Below are 18,478 nucleotides of genomic sequence, written 5' to 3'. Positions count from 1 at the left end.
AATTTCCCATCAAACTACTCTAAATGACTTTGTTTACATGTCAACATACATTTCATTTGGAAATAACAGTGAAACTCTATTTTAATCTGTGAATGTTAGGTTTTATATGATGGAGACATTCCGATTTAATGCGCTTGACCAAACCGTTCCCATTAGTCGCTCATCCTCAACCACAGTTAACTCCAATACAACATGAAATTTCTGAAATTCAGATTTAGTAGTTTGGCCTTCTCCTCCAGTCATGCTTTCCTCTCAGTGTCGTTGCCTTTTTCTCTCTTAGCAAGACGTGCCAGTGATAGGCCCCTTTGTGGCTGTCTCTTCATGCACTCTTAAATGTGTTTGGCCAGCGTGAGCGCCTGCTTGTATGAATAATCCTTCTGTACACACTCTTTGACGGGGTGTTCATTAACAACTGCGTAGTGACCCTCCGCAGACACACATAAACACACAAACACACACACCTAGACTCCCACCCATGCCTCTGTAATCCTCTAAGGTTGTGTTCTCTAATTTACTCCAGTGCATGCTCTAATAGGGCTGGAAGGCTTCTGATAAGGAAAGTAATTGAAAGGCGAGATCCAGAGGAGAGGCGTTAAGAGGACGGTTCAGCATCACTGACTGTGTATGTGTGTGTGTGTGTGTTGGTGTGCGTGTTTTTAAAGAGCGTGGCTTTTTTATGCAAAGTATGTGTGTATTTGTTGGCATATGAGTGTGCATGCGATACTCAAAGATGACGCATCAAGATTAGGCAGCCTGTTATTTATGACTTTTCTTTCAGATGTTATACTGAACATTGAACTCCAGCATATGGCGCCAGCAAGGCATGCATGCCCCCAACAAATGTGTCATAGCAATGTGTGAATTCGATAAACAAAATTGCCAGTGGATCTTGATTTAATGTGGTTGCTGGTTGCTAGACATAGTACTGAGAAAGCAACTGGCTTTACTTTGAAGAAATGAAATGGCAGGCTAGGCGTGAACCTTCACAAACTACCAACAGGGGGCTCTAGAATTCATAACATCTGTCTACAGCTATCTGCATCTGCTCCCCTTAAACCATTCCCAACACATTACTCATTCACTCAACAGGAGGGAAACAAATACTTTTCCCTGATTATTGATATACAGCTGATTATTCCTTATAAGTGAGATCTATTGGAAGATTATAATAAATAATTTAAATGATGGTTTGGCCAAATATCAACTTCCACCTTACCCTAAATGTAGTCAGTCAGCCAAGACTGATCTCTAATGTTTTGCACTGGAGCTGCAAAGCATAATACATGACCAAATATGTGGCCACTGCAGCTTATCAGTGCAATTGGCTATTTCAGTAACACCTTTTGCTAACAGGTGCATAAAGTCAAGCACACAGTCATTTCTATAGATTAATATTGGCAGTAGAATGGGTTGTAATGAAGGGCTTAGTGAATTTCAATATGGCACCATCATAGGATGCCACTCTTCCAAGTCATTGCTTCAGTTTTCTGTCCTGCTAGAGCTGCCCTAGTCAACTGTAAATGCTACTATTGTGAAGTAGAAATATCTAGGAGCTACAATCACTTGCAGAATGAAACCAATCCTTAGTTGCAGCACTCACTACTGATTCTAAACTGCCTCTGGAAGCAACGTCAGTACACAAACTGTTCATAAGGAGCTTCATGGACAGCAGCTGTATCCAAGCCATGTGCAATGCTAAGTGTCAGCTGGAATTGTGTAAAGCTGTTGTTGGACTCGTGAAATGCATTCTGGCAGTTTAAAGGATGTGTCTGGGTTTGGTGGATGCAGGTGAACACTACCTGTTGTAATGCACACTACATACTGTTTTCATTGTTTGAGTTTGACCACTTATTTCCAGTGAAGGGAAATTTTCTACACATATCTGCTACAACATACAGATGCATTGTGCAGAATTAGATATGGAAGAACTTGCACAGAGCAATGACCTCAACTCCACTGAACACCTTTGGCATGAATTGGAATGCAGACTGCAGGCCTTATCACTCAACATCAGTGCCCGACCTGACTACGATCTTAATTTAGGCATGCAGTTTGCACAATGGTAATACGGTATATTAGCTATATTAGCCTTAAAGCTTCAGTGAAGCAAACTTTGTACACCAACTATGTCATTTTGTTCACTTTACAGAGAAAAAGGCTCTGGATTCACAGCATTATTATCTACACTTGCTTCCTTTTTAGCCGTTCTCTGACGTCCCTGGAGCACACGATCCATCCAGTCCTGCAGTGTCAGATCTTGGGTCAGCGAAATTCCGGTTCAGCAGGTGGCCTGAGGTTTGATGCTGTCTGGTCTCTCTGGCCCAGGATCAGCGTTAGTGACATTATCCCTTCAAGAGCGCTCTTTAATCCCTGGCTTCTGCAGAGTGGTCATCTCTTATCTTGGAGACACACAAAGGCCTCTCCACTCCGCAGCAGTCAGTGCGTGGCTTTATTTAAATACAGGCCAGCGTGCAGACTTCAGAACCAGAGGGAGGGATGTGGATATGTGGCTGTCTGTCGTTCAGCCTGTGGATGAGAGAGAAATGGACTCTTGAGGGAGTGGAATTTTCCACACCAGAGCCAGGCATTGGCTTAACTGTGTGAGGAAGAGCATACCTGTTTGTACGCTGAATGAAAGTGATGCAATGAATTTACTAGATTCATATGTGTACATAATGAATAAAATATATATAACAAACACAATTACTGTCAAATGTGAGTCAGTTGAAAGCAAAGTTGTGTTGATATATTTTATTCATGTTGAAATGATGTGCATATTTGAATTGAGTAAATGCTTTGCAGCAGGGGCAGTTGTTTAAAGAGTATGCGGGAAGCACAAAATTTCATCACAGGGCTGTTTATTTATCTAACATGAGTGGCGTGTGATTGATACCATGGTCTACATGAATGTGTATAGCCCATAGAACCCTTTGAAGCCAGGAAGATTCAAATACATGTCATTTCTGTAGAGCACCAGTTTTACAGATTCATATGTGTATGTATGTATGTATGTATATATATATATATATATATATATATATATATATATATATATATATATATATATATATATGCATATATATGTATATATAGCAATAAGCTACTCAAGTCTGTGTTACAATGATTTCAATGTAGGGGATTTACTTCTGCATTGCATGTATGGCTAGCACCTTTTAATTAATACAGGCTATCATGTCTTATTACTTTAATATGCCTGCGATGCTGTCTCTTTGCAAGCTCATACTGACCCTCAGGCAGCTGTTATGCTGAGCAGTTTTTTGACCCCGCTAAGTGAAGATGATTGTGGCTATGTATGTATGGTAGGCGGTGAGGTTTGTTGAACCATAACGCAAAATGCAAACTGGACATGGACTCTTTTGTTTTTACAATGCACAAGTCAACTGGACCACAAACCACACTGCTGAAACAGTGAACATGTTTTACATCTAATTATTACTGAACATAAAATAATATTGACTAGCTATAACAAGTGATTCTAGACTTTTGAACGGTAATTTGAGTAAGTGCTCAGTTTTTCGCCACTGGATTATTGATACCTGTGTCAGAAATCATCAGCCATGACTGGTTTGTGGGGTTTTGTAATGTGTATGATGCTGTACGATGCTGCATGCATATATACTTGTGATTGTAGTGATGTATGCGTTTCTGTCCATGTGATGTTTTAGGATTGAGCTGTCCACATTCCACTCCTGTAACTGCACCTCGCACTTTGATGAGGCTGCTGGATCGATATTGCACTGAACTACCAAATGCCTGACTCCTAATGAGAGAGAGAGAGAGAGAGAGAGAGAGAGAGAGAGAGAGAGAGAGAGAGAGAGAGCTGCATAAGGGAGAGAATATAAGCCAGTGATTCTCTCTCTCTCTTGTTTTTCAAACACAAACAGAAATTAGCCAGTACTGATAGATTTTCAGACATGAAGGTTTCAGTACCTTCCGAATAGACTCTCTGGCTTTATGTACACTACTGCATGCCAAATGTACAAGAGCACTTGATGTTGTTATTGGGTTCTAAACACAACAATAGGAAAATGAATACTAATGCTACTTTTTTTACATGACTGAATATTGTCTATAGATGACAAATCAAACTGATTCAAAGAAGATGGGATGATGAATTAGCCTCAGTGGTTGAACTGAAAAATACATTTCGGGGGCAGAGGGAGGAAGTGATGGTATACATAACCTATACTTATCCAATATTTTATCTTTTTAGCACAGTAAATAAATAAATAATTAATAATAATTGATGTCTCGTAGCTTATACTGCAATTACGTTGCCTAGGCAGCATTTATTTTTTTAATATCATGGTTTTAAAATCTATTTTTGTTTATGAGCTGCAACTGACTATGAATATAAATGGCATGTGGCAGTTTTACAATGACTTTCTGTTATTGGACATTTCATATATCAAAGGCAATTTGTCATGTAAATCTCAAATATGGAAGCTGGACAGTGACATAATGGCATTAATCCAAAGAGGATGGAAAGTGGGGTGGCCCTTATAAGGAGAATGATCTTCTTGTTTCTTTTGACCAAGGGGATGGCATCCTCCAAAATCAGCTCTGATTAACAAGCCCTGATCCACAGTTACTACTGTCAAGAAGTGACAAACACAGGGCAAACTGTGTTTCCACAAAACCAAACTGTACACACAATAAGATCTTTTTTCAATTTCAAATTATTATAAAATTTCTCCTCTTCTACTTTAGAACAAGCACAGTCTTGGCTGATAGTGTAGAATGGAGTGTGGTAGCCTTGTCTTTCCACTTGTGGTCCTGTTAGAACAGGTAATTGACGAGAATGACTAGAGCAGCTAGACACTCTTAAAAATAAAGGTTACTAAATGCCTCTTGGCTTGAACATACAGTTCTAGGAAAAACCTTTAATTGGTATGGAACTTTAACTGTTGTGAAGGGGGCATTAAAGCAGGATATATGTGTGAGTTGAAAGCCTCATTAAAATGAAGCAAAACACTGAGTAAACCTACACAGACAAACACAAAGCAATGAGTGCTGACATTTAAGACCGTACGAAAACCAATGGAACATATATGAGAGCTATAAAAATACACAGATACTATAAACACCTGGTAACAAAGATTAAATGAGCGGGACTAATGATCAGACATAAGTGAACAGAGTAAGTAGGGGGTAGAGCAGGGCTGGGCAATTAATTTTCCCAAGGGGCCACATGAGAAATTAGAATGGATTTAGAGAGCCAGACTAATATACTTAACTCAGTTCTGCCCAATATATGCATACTATATACTGCATTTATAATAACCCTTTATATATTAAAAAACAGTAAATGAAACATTACAATGATACAATCAAAATGTGGAGGATTATATCATTATTTAATAAACTTGTGATGGTTCAGTTTAGAAAATTGTAAACATATAGCATTGTTTAAAATAAGTAGCGTCACAACCTGACATAAAATAGCACGTTTTTCAAAGACCAGCATCACTTTAACTTAAATGGCTTACTGTTTCTTGCAATTTTGTGCAAGATATTACAAAGCTGGTCCTGACTGCTGCATCCCTGGATGAGTGGAGCTTTGTAAAAAATCCTTGCTGCCTTTGCAGTTTTGCTAGCAGATCTTCAGATGGCCGAGCCCACTCTGTATCAGCCAAGCTCTTGTATTTCTCCGCTTGCTTACTCTCGTAATGGCGATTCAAACTGTAATCTTTAAACACAGATATCTGTTCTCCACAAACTAAGCACACAGCTTTACGTTTGACTTCAGTAAATAAGTATTTAGAAGTCCATGTCTTGTTAAAAACTCTGCATTCAGCATCAATCTTTCTTTTTTTAACATTAGCCGACATATTTAAGGGCTAAGAGCGATCTTGAAAGCTGTCCAACACATTTGCTGACACATTTGAGTGAAGCGCACTGACCGGGCAGACACAAATAAAATAAAAAAACAAAAACAAAAGGGTTGCCTTCAAAATAAAAGCACTGTAGTTGTATTTCGTGGGCCTATCACAGTGTAATAGGTGTCGTAGTTACACGTTTACATTTACCAACGATCTCACGCGGGCCAGTCAGAGATAGTCAGAGGGCCAGTACAATGCCCAGGTCTGGGGTAGAGTTATGGTAAAGAGGAGATAAGACTAGAGCAGAGAATGGAGAGGGCAGAGCTAAGGCAAACTTCAAATAGATTCACTTGTTATTTACAAATATGGTTCTTTAAAGAATTTCCATCCATCTATCCAGTGAATTGAATCCATCCATCCATCCATCCATCCATCCATCCATCCATCCATTAATTGAAAAGTTCTGTAGGGAACAACAACTGGTTCTTCTACAGGATCATTTAAAAGAATCCCTTTTGGCACCTTTTATTTGAGTGTTCCTCCAATTCCCAAGAATTAATTGATGCACAAAGCTGAAATATGGAAAACCAAAAAAGAAAATGTTGAGAATTATAATCAGCAATAACATCTAAAGATTAAATACCAGCCCACCTACAACGTCAGAATAATGGGAGGGGAAGAGCTTTTGTCTTTTCTTTGCCTCTGTATTTATCTCTCTCCTCTCCTCTTATCCACCGTGTCCTTGGCATTGATAGCTGGGTGTTTGTATGTGTGAGCCAAACTACCCCCTCCTCCAGTGTGCTTTGCTAATGAGGATCAGTGTTGTTTTAAACATGAAATCGGAATCCCGGCTGAGAGCAATCGATACGCAGCCATTATCTCACTGTGTAATGATTCAGTCTCTCTCTCCCTCCCCTCCGCATACCTCTTGTCTCAGCGCGTTTCCTTGTTTCCAATATTGGCTGTGAGGAGGTTATGAAGTATTGCCTCCCAAGGGCATCTCCGTGCGACCGCCCCACAGATTAGCCCGCTGAGAAATGGTCACTGCCTTGGGCACTGACAAGTTACAGTTGCTGCCTCCTACATGTGCTAAGAGGTGGACCATGTCTGACCTTTCTACCTAAGCCCACCTGGCAGGTGAATGAGGCACCACACCTGCCCCCACCATGCATAATGGCTGAAAGGACACTTTGGCAATAAAGTGTTGCACTGGAGCCACAAGGCTAAAAATTACGACTGTGACTACTGAAAAGTTTAGTTCTTCTGTTCTAGAGAGGCAAAATAGGTCTGTCAGTTTTTAATGGATAATCATTTGTTATGCAGCATCATGAACCACATATTGAAGATTATGTTACAACTAGATATGATTTAAGTGTGTGATCATTTAGGTAATTAGATTGTTTGCTAATGCTGCTGCCAATTAGCATTAGGACTGAAATATGTGTTGAATCTTTCCAACTTTCCTTTTTCTTTCTTCCACCAGCCACCCACAGCTCCACCCCCTACCCCACATCGATGAAGTGCTGTTTATTTTTGCTGTGCCATACTGTCAGCAGAGAAAAGGAAAAAGTCATCTCTTCAATTTTATTTAAGGCAATTTGAACTGCAGGAAGCAGACGCTGCAGGTAGGTCAGGAGTGCAATGTATTGTTAGTTCCTTAAAGGACTGGTGAGGGGGAGACCCAGTTTTCACTCTGAATGATACAGAAATAACCTTTAACAGTGGCTAAGTGACAGGGGGAAGCTGGGTGTTTTGACAAATGATGTGTACACAACAACTGAAATAACAGAGGCCTGTTAAAACTCTGAAGTTATGTGGAAAACTCTTTAAAACGACTTAAAGTAGCACAATTTTCTCAATCATTCATTTGGTAGCTCAGTCTTAAGTCTGATAGCTTTGAATCTCACTTCAGAGGTCATGCACCTACTTGCAACCAGCTGATTCCTCAGCATTTAAGATTAACTGGTATATGGAATTTCTGTTTTGTCTTCTTTCTTCTGTAATTCTTGTTATCAATTCTTGTTATTTTGGCCAGGAGTAACCTGTAATATACTAGTTTTTGTGAACTATCAATGATTTGTATAATGACAGGAGCTATGCGATGCAACTTAACATAAGTTAAATAATGATCTTAAATTTTACATTTCTTAAAGCTGTGTTTGTAACCTCTGTTGACTTTTAAGTGGTTAGCTGCACTTAATAAAAGTGCCAAACTTGGAACCATCCAACCTTTGGTTCCCTACAGAACCTATTAGTGGATAAATATACAGCATTTTTCAGTCTAGCCAATAGGCATTAGTTTATTTATATCTACTGCTGCTAATTGTTGGCTTCTATAAAAAGTTTATTTATTTTATTTTTTTGTGGCAATGAATTTTCAGTTCTTTTCTGAGTGCAGGAAAAAAACTATGAAAATATTATCTGTGAGAATCAATTGTATGCCACAGATGCAGCAGTTGACATTCAGTTGAAAAATGTAACCCTAAAAAGAACAGGCCATCGTTCTATGACATCATTCCAAAGAACACTTTTGACCCCTTTATAATGTGGCCTCATTGTTAAGATAGCACAGATTGGGCCTTTTAACCAAAGCCTTATTAAAACTTTATTTACACGGTAAAAAAATATCTGAAAACATACTAACTGTTAGCTGTTCATTTCGGGCTGGCAACAGTTTGGAAGAGAAGGCATAAACCTACATGGTGGCATATGTTGCCAGAGCATTCCTTTAGGGTTCCAAGAACGCTTGACTCTAGTCTCCTGGGGACCAGTTGCCTGCTTTGCCTACTGTACTCTGCTGTAGTCGGGACGATGAAAGAGACCCAAGAGGCACAGTGGGCATGGCGGGTATGGCTGCTACCCAGCCAGGGATGCCAAATTCGTATACCCATTTGTGAAGCGGTGAACTACACCAAGCCTGCATGATACTCTTCTGGCAACCTGTGCCAGGCAAACTGGCAGCCCTCCCAAAACAGAAAAATTTATGAGAGAGAGAGAGAGAGAGAGAGAGAGAGAGAGAGAGAGAGAGAGAGAGAAAATCACCTCTCAGATTTTCAAAAGACAATATACAGTCTTGCCTCTTTTGTTGCCGAGTCATCGTATGGATATTTCTTCCTCATTCCTTCCTGTCTTTCCATACCAAGGTCAGGCCTCATGAATATAATTACAGTTTTGCTTGTACACTATCTGTATCTGTGTACGTGGTTCTTACTGTAATGCCCAAAGCACATCAGCCGCTCTTAGATGTCTCAGCCTCAGGCAGTTGCCATGGTAATTGCTAAACAGTGACTCATGAAAGAAGGTGATTGATTTAATTTGGCTATTTGATCTGAGGGAGAAAATTTTCTGGATTGCAGTTAACTGTCGTGAAGCATAGCGCAGTTAATGCTCTCATAGCTGCTTCAGTGAAAAATCCCTGTCTTACATTTATTTAACTCCAGCGTGATCTATCTTTTTCGCAAAAGTTTTGTTGTGCTGAAAAATGTGACATTTGGTGAATCTTCAAAAACAAAACTACTAAACTAAAGAAGTATCGCAGCAAAACAGTAAATGACTGAACAGAAGAAAAAGGGAAGAAATGCAAGCTGCATATTCTTGCCAAGGATGCTGTCATGTGGATGTAAGAGACTTCCCTCCTCCAGGAGGAATTTGTAGAAAAGACGTGTAGGAGTTCTGAGGTTGTTTGCCATGAAGATTCTGCTTGGAAACGCATGTTTGGAAAAAAAAAACTCACAAGAAAACAGTCCACACAAGCTCTTGAGTTACTCATGACTTTTTCTTCAGGGAATTGCGTCTACATGTCTTTGAGAATGGCACCCACATTTCTCTGACACGTTCATAATTAAATTGGAGTCATAGATTGACTTTCAGACAGACTCACTTAAAAAAGGGAAGATTTTGTTACTGTGGATATCCACGCCCACAACATCTATGAAGTATGGACAAACCAAGCCAAGGTAAAACAAGGACATGAAGAAGTGTAAAATGGTTACTCGAGGATGAAAAATCTTTCTGTGGAAGAAAACAGCATCGCAGCATCATTTTCTAAGCCGCTTACCCCTCAGGGTTGCGTTGGGGTGGGGGGGTTGGGGTGCTGGAGCCTATCCCAGCGGTCATCAGGTGGAAGGCAGTATACACCCTGGACAGGTCGCAAGTCCATCACAGGGCAGACAGACAGACACAGACAGTCACTCACACACTGAAAACAGCATCTCAAATTTTGTAAAAATGTACAAAAGACTGGCCTCATACGCAGCCTGTATGATTCTTGGTGAATCCTCAAAGACAAATTTACAAAAATACCAGAAAGTGTTCAAAATCAGAAAGTGCAACAGTGGACCACATCAGGTAAATCAGCCAGTGCCCGCATTCCTTTCTTTCCTTTCTTTGTAAAATTGACCACAGCTCATAGCAGTAACCACGCATGGTTTACTGAGTTGGTGAGGGAGAGAGACAGAAAGTGGAGATGCCATTACCAAGACAGTCCCTTTTCAGGACAGAACTATGTTGCTAAGCATGGTAGTACAAGCTTCTATTAATATCAATGCAGAGATGTAGAGACCACTGGGAGAAGTGTCACTGACAAGCCATTCAATATGTGAGAGAGAGAGAGAGAGAGAGAGAGAGAGAGAGAGAGAGAGAGAACGAAAGAATGGTGATCACTGGGAGAGTTTCCTGCCAACAGTCACCTACACTGGAAAAAGTCAAACGGGGCAAAGGTCCATTGTGTTTTTGAGGTTTGAACCGAAGCAGAAGATCGCTTCTGTTCATCTAACCTATTTGTTTTGCTTTGTGTTGCTGCAAAGCCTTTACTGAGAGGCAGTTAAACTGCTTATCACGTGAACTCATTTTTGTCTTGAACTGACAAACCAATTTTATAGGCTTTATTACGTTAGCAAGAAAGAAGGGAAAGAAAGAAGGAAGGAAGGAAAGAAAGTTGAGAGGCCACCTCCACCTTCAGCCCCCTTTCCCAGGAAAGTCAGTAACGGCACGGAACGTAAATTTGCCCCTTTATTCCAGTGTGGAAACAGAGTCCACCCTAATCTCTGTTGACCGTTACATCCAAACTGGCCACCAACCAGCATTAAAGTGCCACTTAAGGTTGTTTACTGCGGCCTAATCAGAACTGAAACCCCGAACATGTCCAGAATTGGCTTTTTCTCGCAGAATATGGGCGAGGCTGCACGTCTCACGGCGGGCTGTTGCGAGCAGCTAAAACGCGCCGCCTTGTGGCCACCGCACGCAAAACACAGATTAAATGGACCGCGTTCAGACTGTAAAGCGATGAGGTGGATAGGAGGAGGGGAGGTGGAGTGGGGGGTAGTCGCGTCAGGTGGAGAGGTAGTGGTCGTGGTGCGCTGGCAAAGACCGTGAGACAACACCTTTATCCATACTCACCCTCTTTTTCTTATTTAATTGGTCCTTGGAGGAGACGGGGAGAGTTCTCCGAGCACCTGCGTGGCTTTATTAAACTGAGTCACTCCAAACAAATGTGACCGAAAACCAATAATTCCGGCGGAGAGTTGCTGATTATTTGGTATCGTTTCTTTGGGCGCCTCAACTTGTTCAGGAGGGGGGGAGAAAAAAAGAAAGAAGACACGTCGATGCTGGAGTCCGCCTCTTGTCACAGACTATCTCACTCGGTATCGTTCTCAGTCCGAGCACACACACACACACACACACCCTCTCTCTCCTCTCCCTCTCTCCCACTCACTCTCTCACTCACAGGGAGAGCACAGGCAGGTCTCACTTTCCCTCGTCGTCTCTCAGAGAATCCTACCAGCGGAGGAGTGATGACTGAGGAGAACTACAGCCTGACTGAGTCTGAGCAAAACGACTGAAATCAAAGCTTCTCCTCGCCGCGAGTGGAAAGAAAGAGAGGAAGAAGAGGAAACCGCTGGAGCCGCTGCTCCTGCCCAGGCTGCTGTCGTGTGGATGTAAGGTGCTGTTCGGGAAAACTTTCTGGGAAGGATGTGCAGGAATTCTGGGTTTGTTTTCTTGTTGCTGCTCCGCGGAGACGCCGCTGTTTAAACACACGCTCGGAAGAAACCTCGCCAGAAAACCTTCCACGCGAGCTCCTCCTGAGTTGCTCTGGACTTTCCCCCCGGGACTGTGCGTGTTTTTTTTTTCTAAAGGGAACTACATCCACATTTCTCCTACACGCCGAGCCCCGGTCCTTATTTCAACTCTGTGGGGTCGCAGATCCACTTTAAGCGGCGGGGTCCCGCTGAGCTCCCTTACAAGAAGGTAAGACCTCGTCCCCTCAGAACACTTCGCTTGAGTTACACTCGGGGTTCTTCACGGGTTCTTCCGTCAGTGGTTCCATATAGAACTCAAAGGTTCTCTGCGTGGTGAAACAGTTCTCCAGATTGGAGGAGAATGTGTTGTATATGGTTCTATAGAGAACTTTTTTGGAAAATGGTTCTATGGTTCTGCTGTCATCGCGATGTCAAGCTTGTAACAGGAGAGGAACGCTTTTTAGTGCCATAACAGAACCATCTGCAGCACGTTCTTCAATAATCTGAAGAACCAGTGAATCTTCAAATGGTCCTATATAGAGTCCATGGTTCACAGCAGAACCGTTAGCTTTAACTAAAGAACCCTTAGAGAACCGGCTATTTTAAAGTGGATGTCCACACCCACGAAATACTCGACGCGTGGCCGAACCGGAGCGCTGTAGGACGAGGAGTGCCTTACATCTGTGTTGGGAAGGAAACAGCACCGCGGAGTTTTGTGAAGAGATAAACGGGCTGCCCGTCAATAACCGCCCTTTCCTCAGTTCGGCCATGGTTACCGGTTTCTTGGTGGAACCCTGACGCGGAACCTTTCCCTCCACATCCAGTCTCTGCTCCATCTCTCCCCTTTACACTTTATCTTCATTTAAACTCGCCACCGAACTTCCCCGCTACTCACCGCACTCACGTCTTCAGCGTCTCCGCGTGTCCGTCATTTCGTTCTGCTGACGTAGTTTGAACTTCTGTGGAGAGCGCTTGGCGGGAACTCCGCGTCGCGCGCGCCTGATGTGTGCGTGAGTACAGCTGACCGGCGCCTTTCGTGCGCCAGGAGGTCACGTCTCTGACTGAAAGTCGACACGTCCGAGGAGAACAGAGAGAGTTCGGGCTCTGACTCTCTCCGGTTCAGCCGTGCCGCGTCCAGGGTCACTCGGAGGCGCGTGCGAGGCACAGCACCGAGCGCTCGCGTCGAAGAGCGCGTAGCGCGGAGAGGAGGCAAGCGCGTGCGAGGCGCTGGTGGTTCGTTCCACCGAACCGGTTCTTTCTAAAAGTCAGCTTTGTTCAAACGAACGTCGGATTCCGCCCATTTAAAGAAGGCGATCTCAGAGCGGCCTGCGGGCTGTCCTGCTTTATACCGGGAACGTTTAAAATGACTTGGGTATATATTTACACGGACTGCGCAGGTGCGACCCAAACAGGTTCGATTCACAGACTGAGTCGGACTCGAATCGGTTAGACCGCGTTTTTGAGAAGAAAGGTTCTTTCGTGGTGCCCGTGTGATGGCAGGTGCCCCATTAAACACCCCACGCGCAGCGGCTGCCTGTTCGTTTATTTCAGACAGAAAGACTTCAAAGGGAATTTCACCGATTTTTCAAAACATCCGCAAAATCCAGTGAGTGCGGTGTCAACAGTCGTTCAGAGCGGTTCGATGCGAAACGGTTCATTTGCAGAGAAAACTTGCCAACTTAAATGTCTTTACAGTGGCGGTGATAGGAACCAGGGGTCCCAGTGAACGACCAGTGAACCTACACGTGTTGATGATGGCAAAACGTTGGTAAATCTGAATGAAACAGTTTTCTTCTGGGACTATTTTACCCTAGAACACCCTTCATGTGTCCCTCCACCGTGAATGGTTTAAAACAAGTTGATTAAAACGTCTTAGGCCAAGGTTTTTATCACGAAACTACTGTGGGACGACGTCTGGGGTATCAGGTGGGTGTTCCTATGACCGCCACTGTGAACAAATCCGACTCGGTAAGTTTCTCTAGAACATGTCGTTTCACACCAAACCGCTGCGGAGGACTCGGATTACGCCTCAGCCGCTTATTTACGCAGGAATCCTTAAAGATGGGTGGAGTTGCCCTTTCAGAATGCTGAAGATTTAAACGCTGCGTTCCGTCAACGGCTGCCACGAAGAACTCTGCGAAAACGCCTTCACGTTCGAAACGTCCGTTACTTTCGTTCTGCTGACGTAGTTTAAATTCGTAGTTTGAGGTGGTTTGGCGGGAATCCTTCACTTCTGACGCGCGTGATAGCGGAAAAGTGCCTTTTCCTTGAACGTGTAAACCAGAAAGCCGCGTCTCTGACCGAAACTTTATCATTTCACTTAAGACTAACGAACGCCCCTCTCAGTTTTCCCCCGGTTCGCCCGTTTCGAGGGAACATTGATGTCCCTCGACCCTCAGCAGTACAGTCCGAGCAACGCCGAGCAAACAGCCCTAAATCTCCTCTACCTGCCCGCCGATTTTATAAATAACCCCTGCTTCAGTCAATCCCGGCAATCCAGCGCAGGCTACGGCGGCCTCTCTAATCTTTAGATAATCCAAGGTTTGGAGAAAATGAATTGCATTTTTCGGTGGCAGCCCACCGAGAGCTGACCGCGCTTGTGGCTCTCCGCAGGTGATGAGGCGTCGCGGCTGAACATGGAGCTTTTCTGGATCTTACTGTTCTCCGTCATCCACCGCTACACGCGAGGACAGGGAGTTTACGGTAAGACCTCTGCACCTCTGTGTGTGTGGAAACCTCAGTGATATAATGTAGCTGAGTCCGTCTGAGCTCAGACCTCCACCACCCATTATACACAACCCCACAGTGCGCTTTCATAAGGCTGTCGACTAAAGTTCGGTTCTAACTGCATATAATGTTGCAGTAACTAGTGGGATTTACCCAGTTCCATATACTTCTGTACAGTTCTGACGTACAGAGGCTGCTGAGTACCAGTAATAGGCTAATAGCTGCCGTTTCTTTTACTCACAGTATTTCTGAGGATGTGCATCTGCTTCCCATATTAGTCCTTCACATTCCACTCATAAAGGGGAATTCCACAGACTTTTCAAAATCCCTGCATTATTAAATGGCTAAGATGTAAACAAACTCGTGTAGGGTGGGTTGATGCGCAATGCTCTGTTCTAGAGAGGCAGACCAAGTCAGAACTGTTCACAGTGGTGGTAATAGGAACCAGACGTCCACCTCTAAAAGCTCCCTCACAGAAATAGATTATGTGGTATGATGGTTATGAATGCGCTGCCTGACGCCCGAGAAAGTGTTTCATGATAGTTTTGCCATGAAACCTGTGCCTTAGATGTAATGTTTTTAAACCCCTTCATGGTGGAGAGAAATGCATTTTAAGGCAAAATAAGTGCTGTATGGTGAAATAGCCCCCAAAGAAATGTTATTTTTTTCATAAATACCGCTATTTTGTCATCATTAACGCCACACATAAAACGCAGAAGACACATGTACCGCCACTGTGAAGAAAATCAGAGTCTGTAAGTTTCTCTACATTGAGCCTTTTCACATTAAACTATTCAATAACTGTAAAATCTCAGACTTAATTATGCATGCATTGTGAAAAATCAGTGGAATTCCGGTTAACAAACTGTCCAGTGCTGATAGGTGCTGAAAGTTCTACTGCAGGATCTTGGGAAGTTTTATGTTTATTTGCTTGTTTTTAGCCATAGTTGAACGTTTGTGGCTACTTTTACTGCATCATTCTTTTATTGATGTGACGCTTTTCCTGGAGTACCACTGTTGAAATCCTGTGTGGCGTAGACTTTGTTCACCTTGCAGGTGAAAGTGGCAGATCTTTTTCTTTGTATGTGACACAGATGTGTGTCTATGAGCCAGTGTGAACAGCAAAAAACACACTGAGTCTGACATTTTCACTTCTGATTTGTGACGCTTTCATACGTGGTGCTGAAATCTGATATGTGACGTAATGCAGTTCACAGAATTCATGTGACTTCTATGTCAATCCAGCACCACATTGGTCATAATTTCATGCTGCTGAGACCTCGTAAACATTTACGGTGGTAATTCTGTACAAACAAAATTAGAAGACACGTCCGAACTGCTAAAGATTTTGAAAGAAAAGGCCGAAGGCGACTATATGAGAACGAGGCTGCAGCGTCAAATAAAAGTTAAAAGTGTGAAAGTTTAAAGAAACCAAAGCTGAACCTGAAAGCGCTGGGAGTGGCTGTTACTCACTGCATTTTGATTGTTTACCTCTTGATGACCGTACCCTGTGAAGCACTTTTCTTTTGCACAGGCTGGTCAGTTTAGGAGCTGACCAGCCTGTGCAATGTGAGCCACATTTAAAAAAAAATACTGTGAACAGCCCAACAAAAAAATCGGATTTGTTGAGAAAACCAAGCTTGGGCCACCTGTTATTTGAATGTAGTCATACATAATCCCAGCAAAGTCAGATGTTTTTTGTCCCAACTAGGATGGAAAGTAAAAGGAAAGATGCCACCTTTTCAGTGGTATAACTTGGGTCTGGTGAGCCCAAGTGCAACCCTACTCCCCCAACCCCCCCAAAAATGACTTACATTAATAAAAAAAATAATTTTCTTGATCTCAAAACATGTCACTCCATCCATTAGCATCAAACATTCACCTAAATGACTAGGTTAGACAATTTAAGATTGAGATAATAGGAAATATGTCATGTTTCAGATCCATTCTAAGAATCCATTGGAAAATGGTTGCCATGGATGAGATGCAATAAGACTACGTAGGTAAATAGACAGGCTGTGTAGTGTTGATGGGTGAGTCATTTAGCTGAGAAATGCCTTTTTTCTGAGACATTAGTTGTACAGTTGTGTGAGTGTCTGTAAGCAAGGCTCAGTAAAGATTTTAAGAGGCCAGGACACCATTGGTCCCAGTGTGATTGCCCCTTCTGCTACCCCAGTAGGATCAACATTGCCCCTTGCGATGATGTTGTGAGTCAGTAAACTAACTTTGCGGCATCTCTCTGATGTGTTGTGGATTAAGCCTGGCCCTTGGCTGTGATCATCTTCAGCGAGCACGCTGCAGTCCAGCCGAGTAGAGTTTAACCCTCGTCCTACCACCATCCTATCCTTCTTCATGTTTAGTGGTGTCTGGCTTCATTTCTTTGTTGCTTCGGGACAAAGAGGCCCAATGTTGTAAGTTCAACTGCATAATGATAATAATAATAATAATAATAATAATAATAATAAAGATTTTACAGTTACTCGCTTTTACCTCTTTTTGATTAAATTAAAACGCACTAGGCAGAAGATCACACCAGCTTTAACCTTTCGTTTTGCCACAAATGCTCTGAGATGTGCATCATTCATAGAGAAATCTGTAAATAAAAGAGCATAATTGAATGGTTTATGAATGATATGCAAACAAAATGTTCCGACATTAAACGAGGCAAAGCATATCGCTGCTGTCGGGAGAAAACTTTGTATGTCCATTTTTGTCGTTTTTCAGTTTCTGACATAATTTGAAAATGCCTGGTGCTCCTTACATTGTGTGCAAATTTCATGAAGAATGGACTAAAAGAAATGACCTAAAATGACTTGGAAAAACCTCTGGCTCCACTGACTTACATTAAAAGTAGAGTAGGTTTTTTTCTCCTCCTGTAAAGTTATTATTTTGGAGATATGAGGTTTTGATCCAACAACAGCAATCTGGAAACCCATTGCATTTAACCATGTTTTAGATCTGGGGTCTCTAAAACCCCCGACAAAAGTGTATAAATTTTATGTAGAAGACTTCAGAAACCATGCTTGTTAGCTGTCGTCATAAAATAAGTGAAACTGATAAACAATGTTAAGTGTGTTTTTTGGTGTTTTAAACAGGGTCTGGGGTCTTAATGATTAAAGTGTTAAACTTTCTTGAAAGTCATATTTTAATTAGACCAGTTTTGCATGAAGAATAATTGTTAGAACAGACTTTTCAGCAGCTTCAGAACTGTGCAGTTATCTGCATATCGGAAAGTCCTCAGAGGACAGGAGTGAGCCATAGGGAGTGTGTGTGTGTGTGTGTGTGTGTTGGGAGGTGGATATTCTCTCAATGCTTCTCAGCACTTTTTGTTTATCTCACTTTTGTGTCTCTTGCATCTGAGTTTATTTTGGATGCTGAATATTGTCCTTTTTTAATAAGCATTCATAATTTATCGTGTGGCTGTGAGGCAATGAGGAAAAATGAGAGAGAGATATAATCACTGGCTTATATACTCTCCCTTATGCAACTCTCTCTCTCTCTCTCTCTCTCTCTCTCTCTCTCCCCCCCCCTCTCCCTCATGCAGTGTTCAATCCCTAGCGTTTCAGAAACATCACATCAAAGATTGACAGCGTTAATTGCCGTTACAATCCTGGTTAGGCTTAATGAAGTGCTACTTTGCTTGCCCCTTAATTTGCTTCTTAATTAATCAATTAATCTCTCACTAATGAGCCTAGTGGGCTCTGGCACTCCCCCATGGATAGGTCAGTTATCCAGCGGCCCTGGGGCAAGCGGAAGCGTCCTCGTCTTAGAGAGAGAAAGGTCCCAATTGGGACAGCTGGGGGCCGTTCTCTATTGGATTTATGCTCCTCTTATTCACCACTGAAGCTCCACTTAAGAACTCAACATACTAGTGGCCAGTAGAAGCTGATG

The 18,478-nt window shown here is 42.5% G+C and overlaps 1 protein-coding gene and 1 long non-coding RNA gene across 3 annotated transcripts in view; one reads left to right on the top strand and one right to left on the bottom strand.

Moving 5' to 3' along the window:
* Nucleotides 1–744: 744 nt before the first annotated feature.
* Nucleotides 745–11,372, bottom strand: LOC119263521. Of its 2 annotated transcripts, none has more exons than XR_005130329.1 (2): nucleotides 11,241–11,372; nucleotides 745–2,526 (listed from the first exon to the last, which is right to left on the bottom strand). It is a non-coding gene; the product is annotated as an uncharacterized LOC119263521 (long non-coding RNA). The 2 variants fall into 2 exon arrangements; XR_005130330.1 differs by lacking the exon at nucleotides 11,241–11,372 and adding an exon at nucleotides 3,641–3,835.
* Nucleotides 11,373–11,636: 264 nt separating this feature from the next.
* LOC108426141 (MAM domain-containing glycosylphosphatidylinositol anchor protein 1) overlaps nucleotides 11,637–18,478 on the top strand; it is a 339,434-nt gene continuing 332,592 nt past the window's right edge. The window contains exons 1-2 of the mRNA XM_017695434.2: nucleotides 11,637–12,089; nucleotides 14,474–14,563. Of these exons, the coding sequence (XP_017550923.1) occupies nucleotides 14,497–14,563 (67 nt within the window). The 5' untranslated portion in view covers nucleotides 11,637–12,089; nucleotides 14,474–14,496. The remainder of the gene's footprint in view (nucleotides 12,090–14,473; nucleotides 14,564–18,478) is intronic.

The sequence above is a fragment of the Pygocentrus nattereri genome, chromosome 5 (assembly GCF_015220715.1).
Source record: "Pygocentrus nattereri isolate fPygNat1 chromosome 5, fPygNat1.pri, whole genome shotgun sequence".
In the NCBI taxonomy this organism is placed as follows: Eukaryota; Metazoa; Chordata; class Actinopteri; order Characiformes; family Serrasalmidae; genus Pygocentrus; species Pygocentrus nattereri.
Note: the sequence above shows the minus strand (reverse complement) of the source record. Positions and strands in the feature narration are given on the sequence as shown.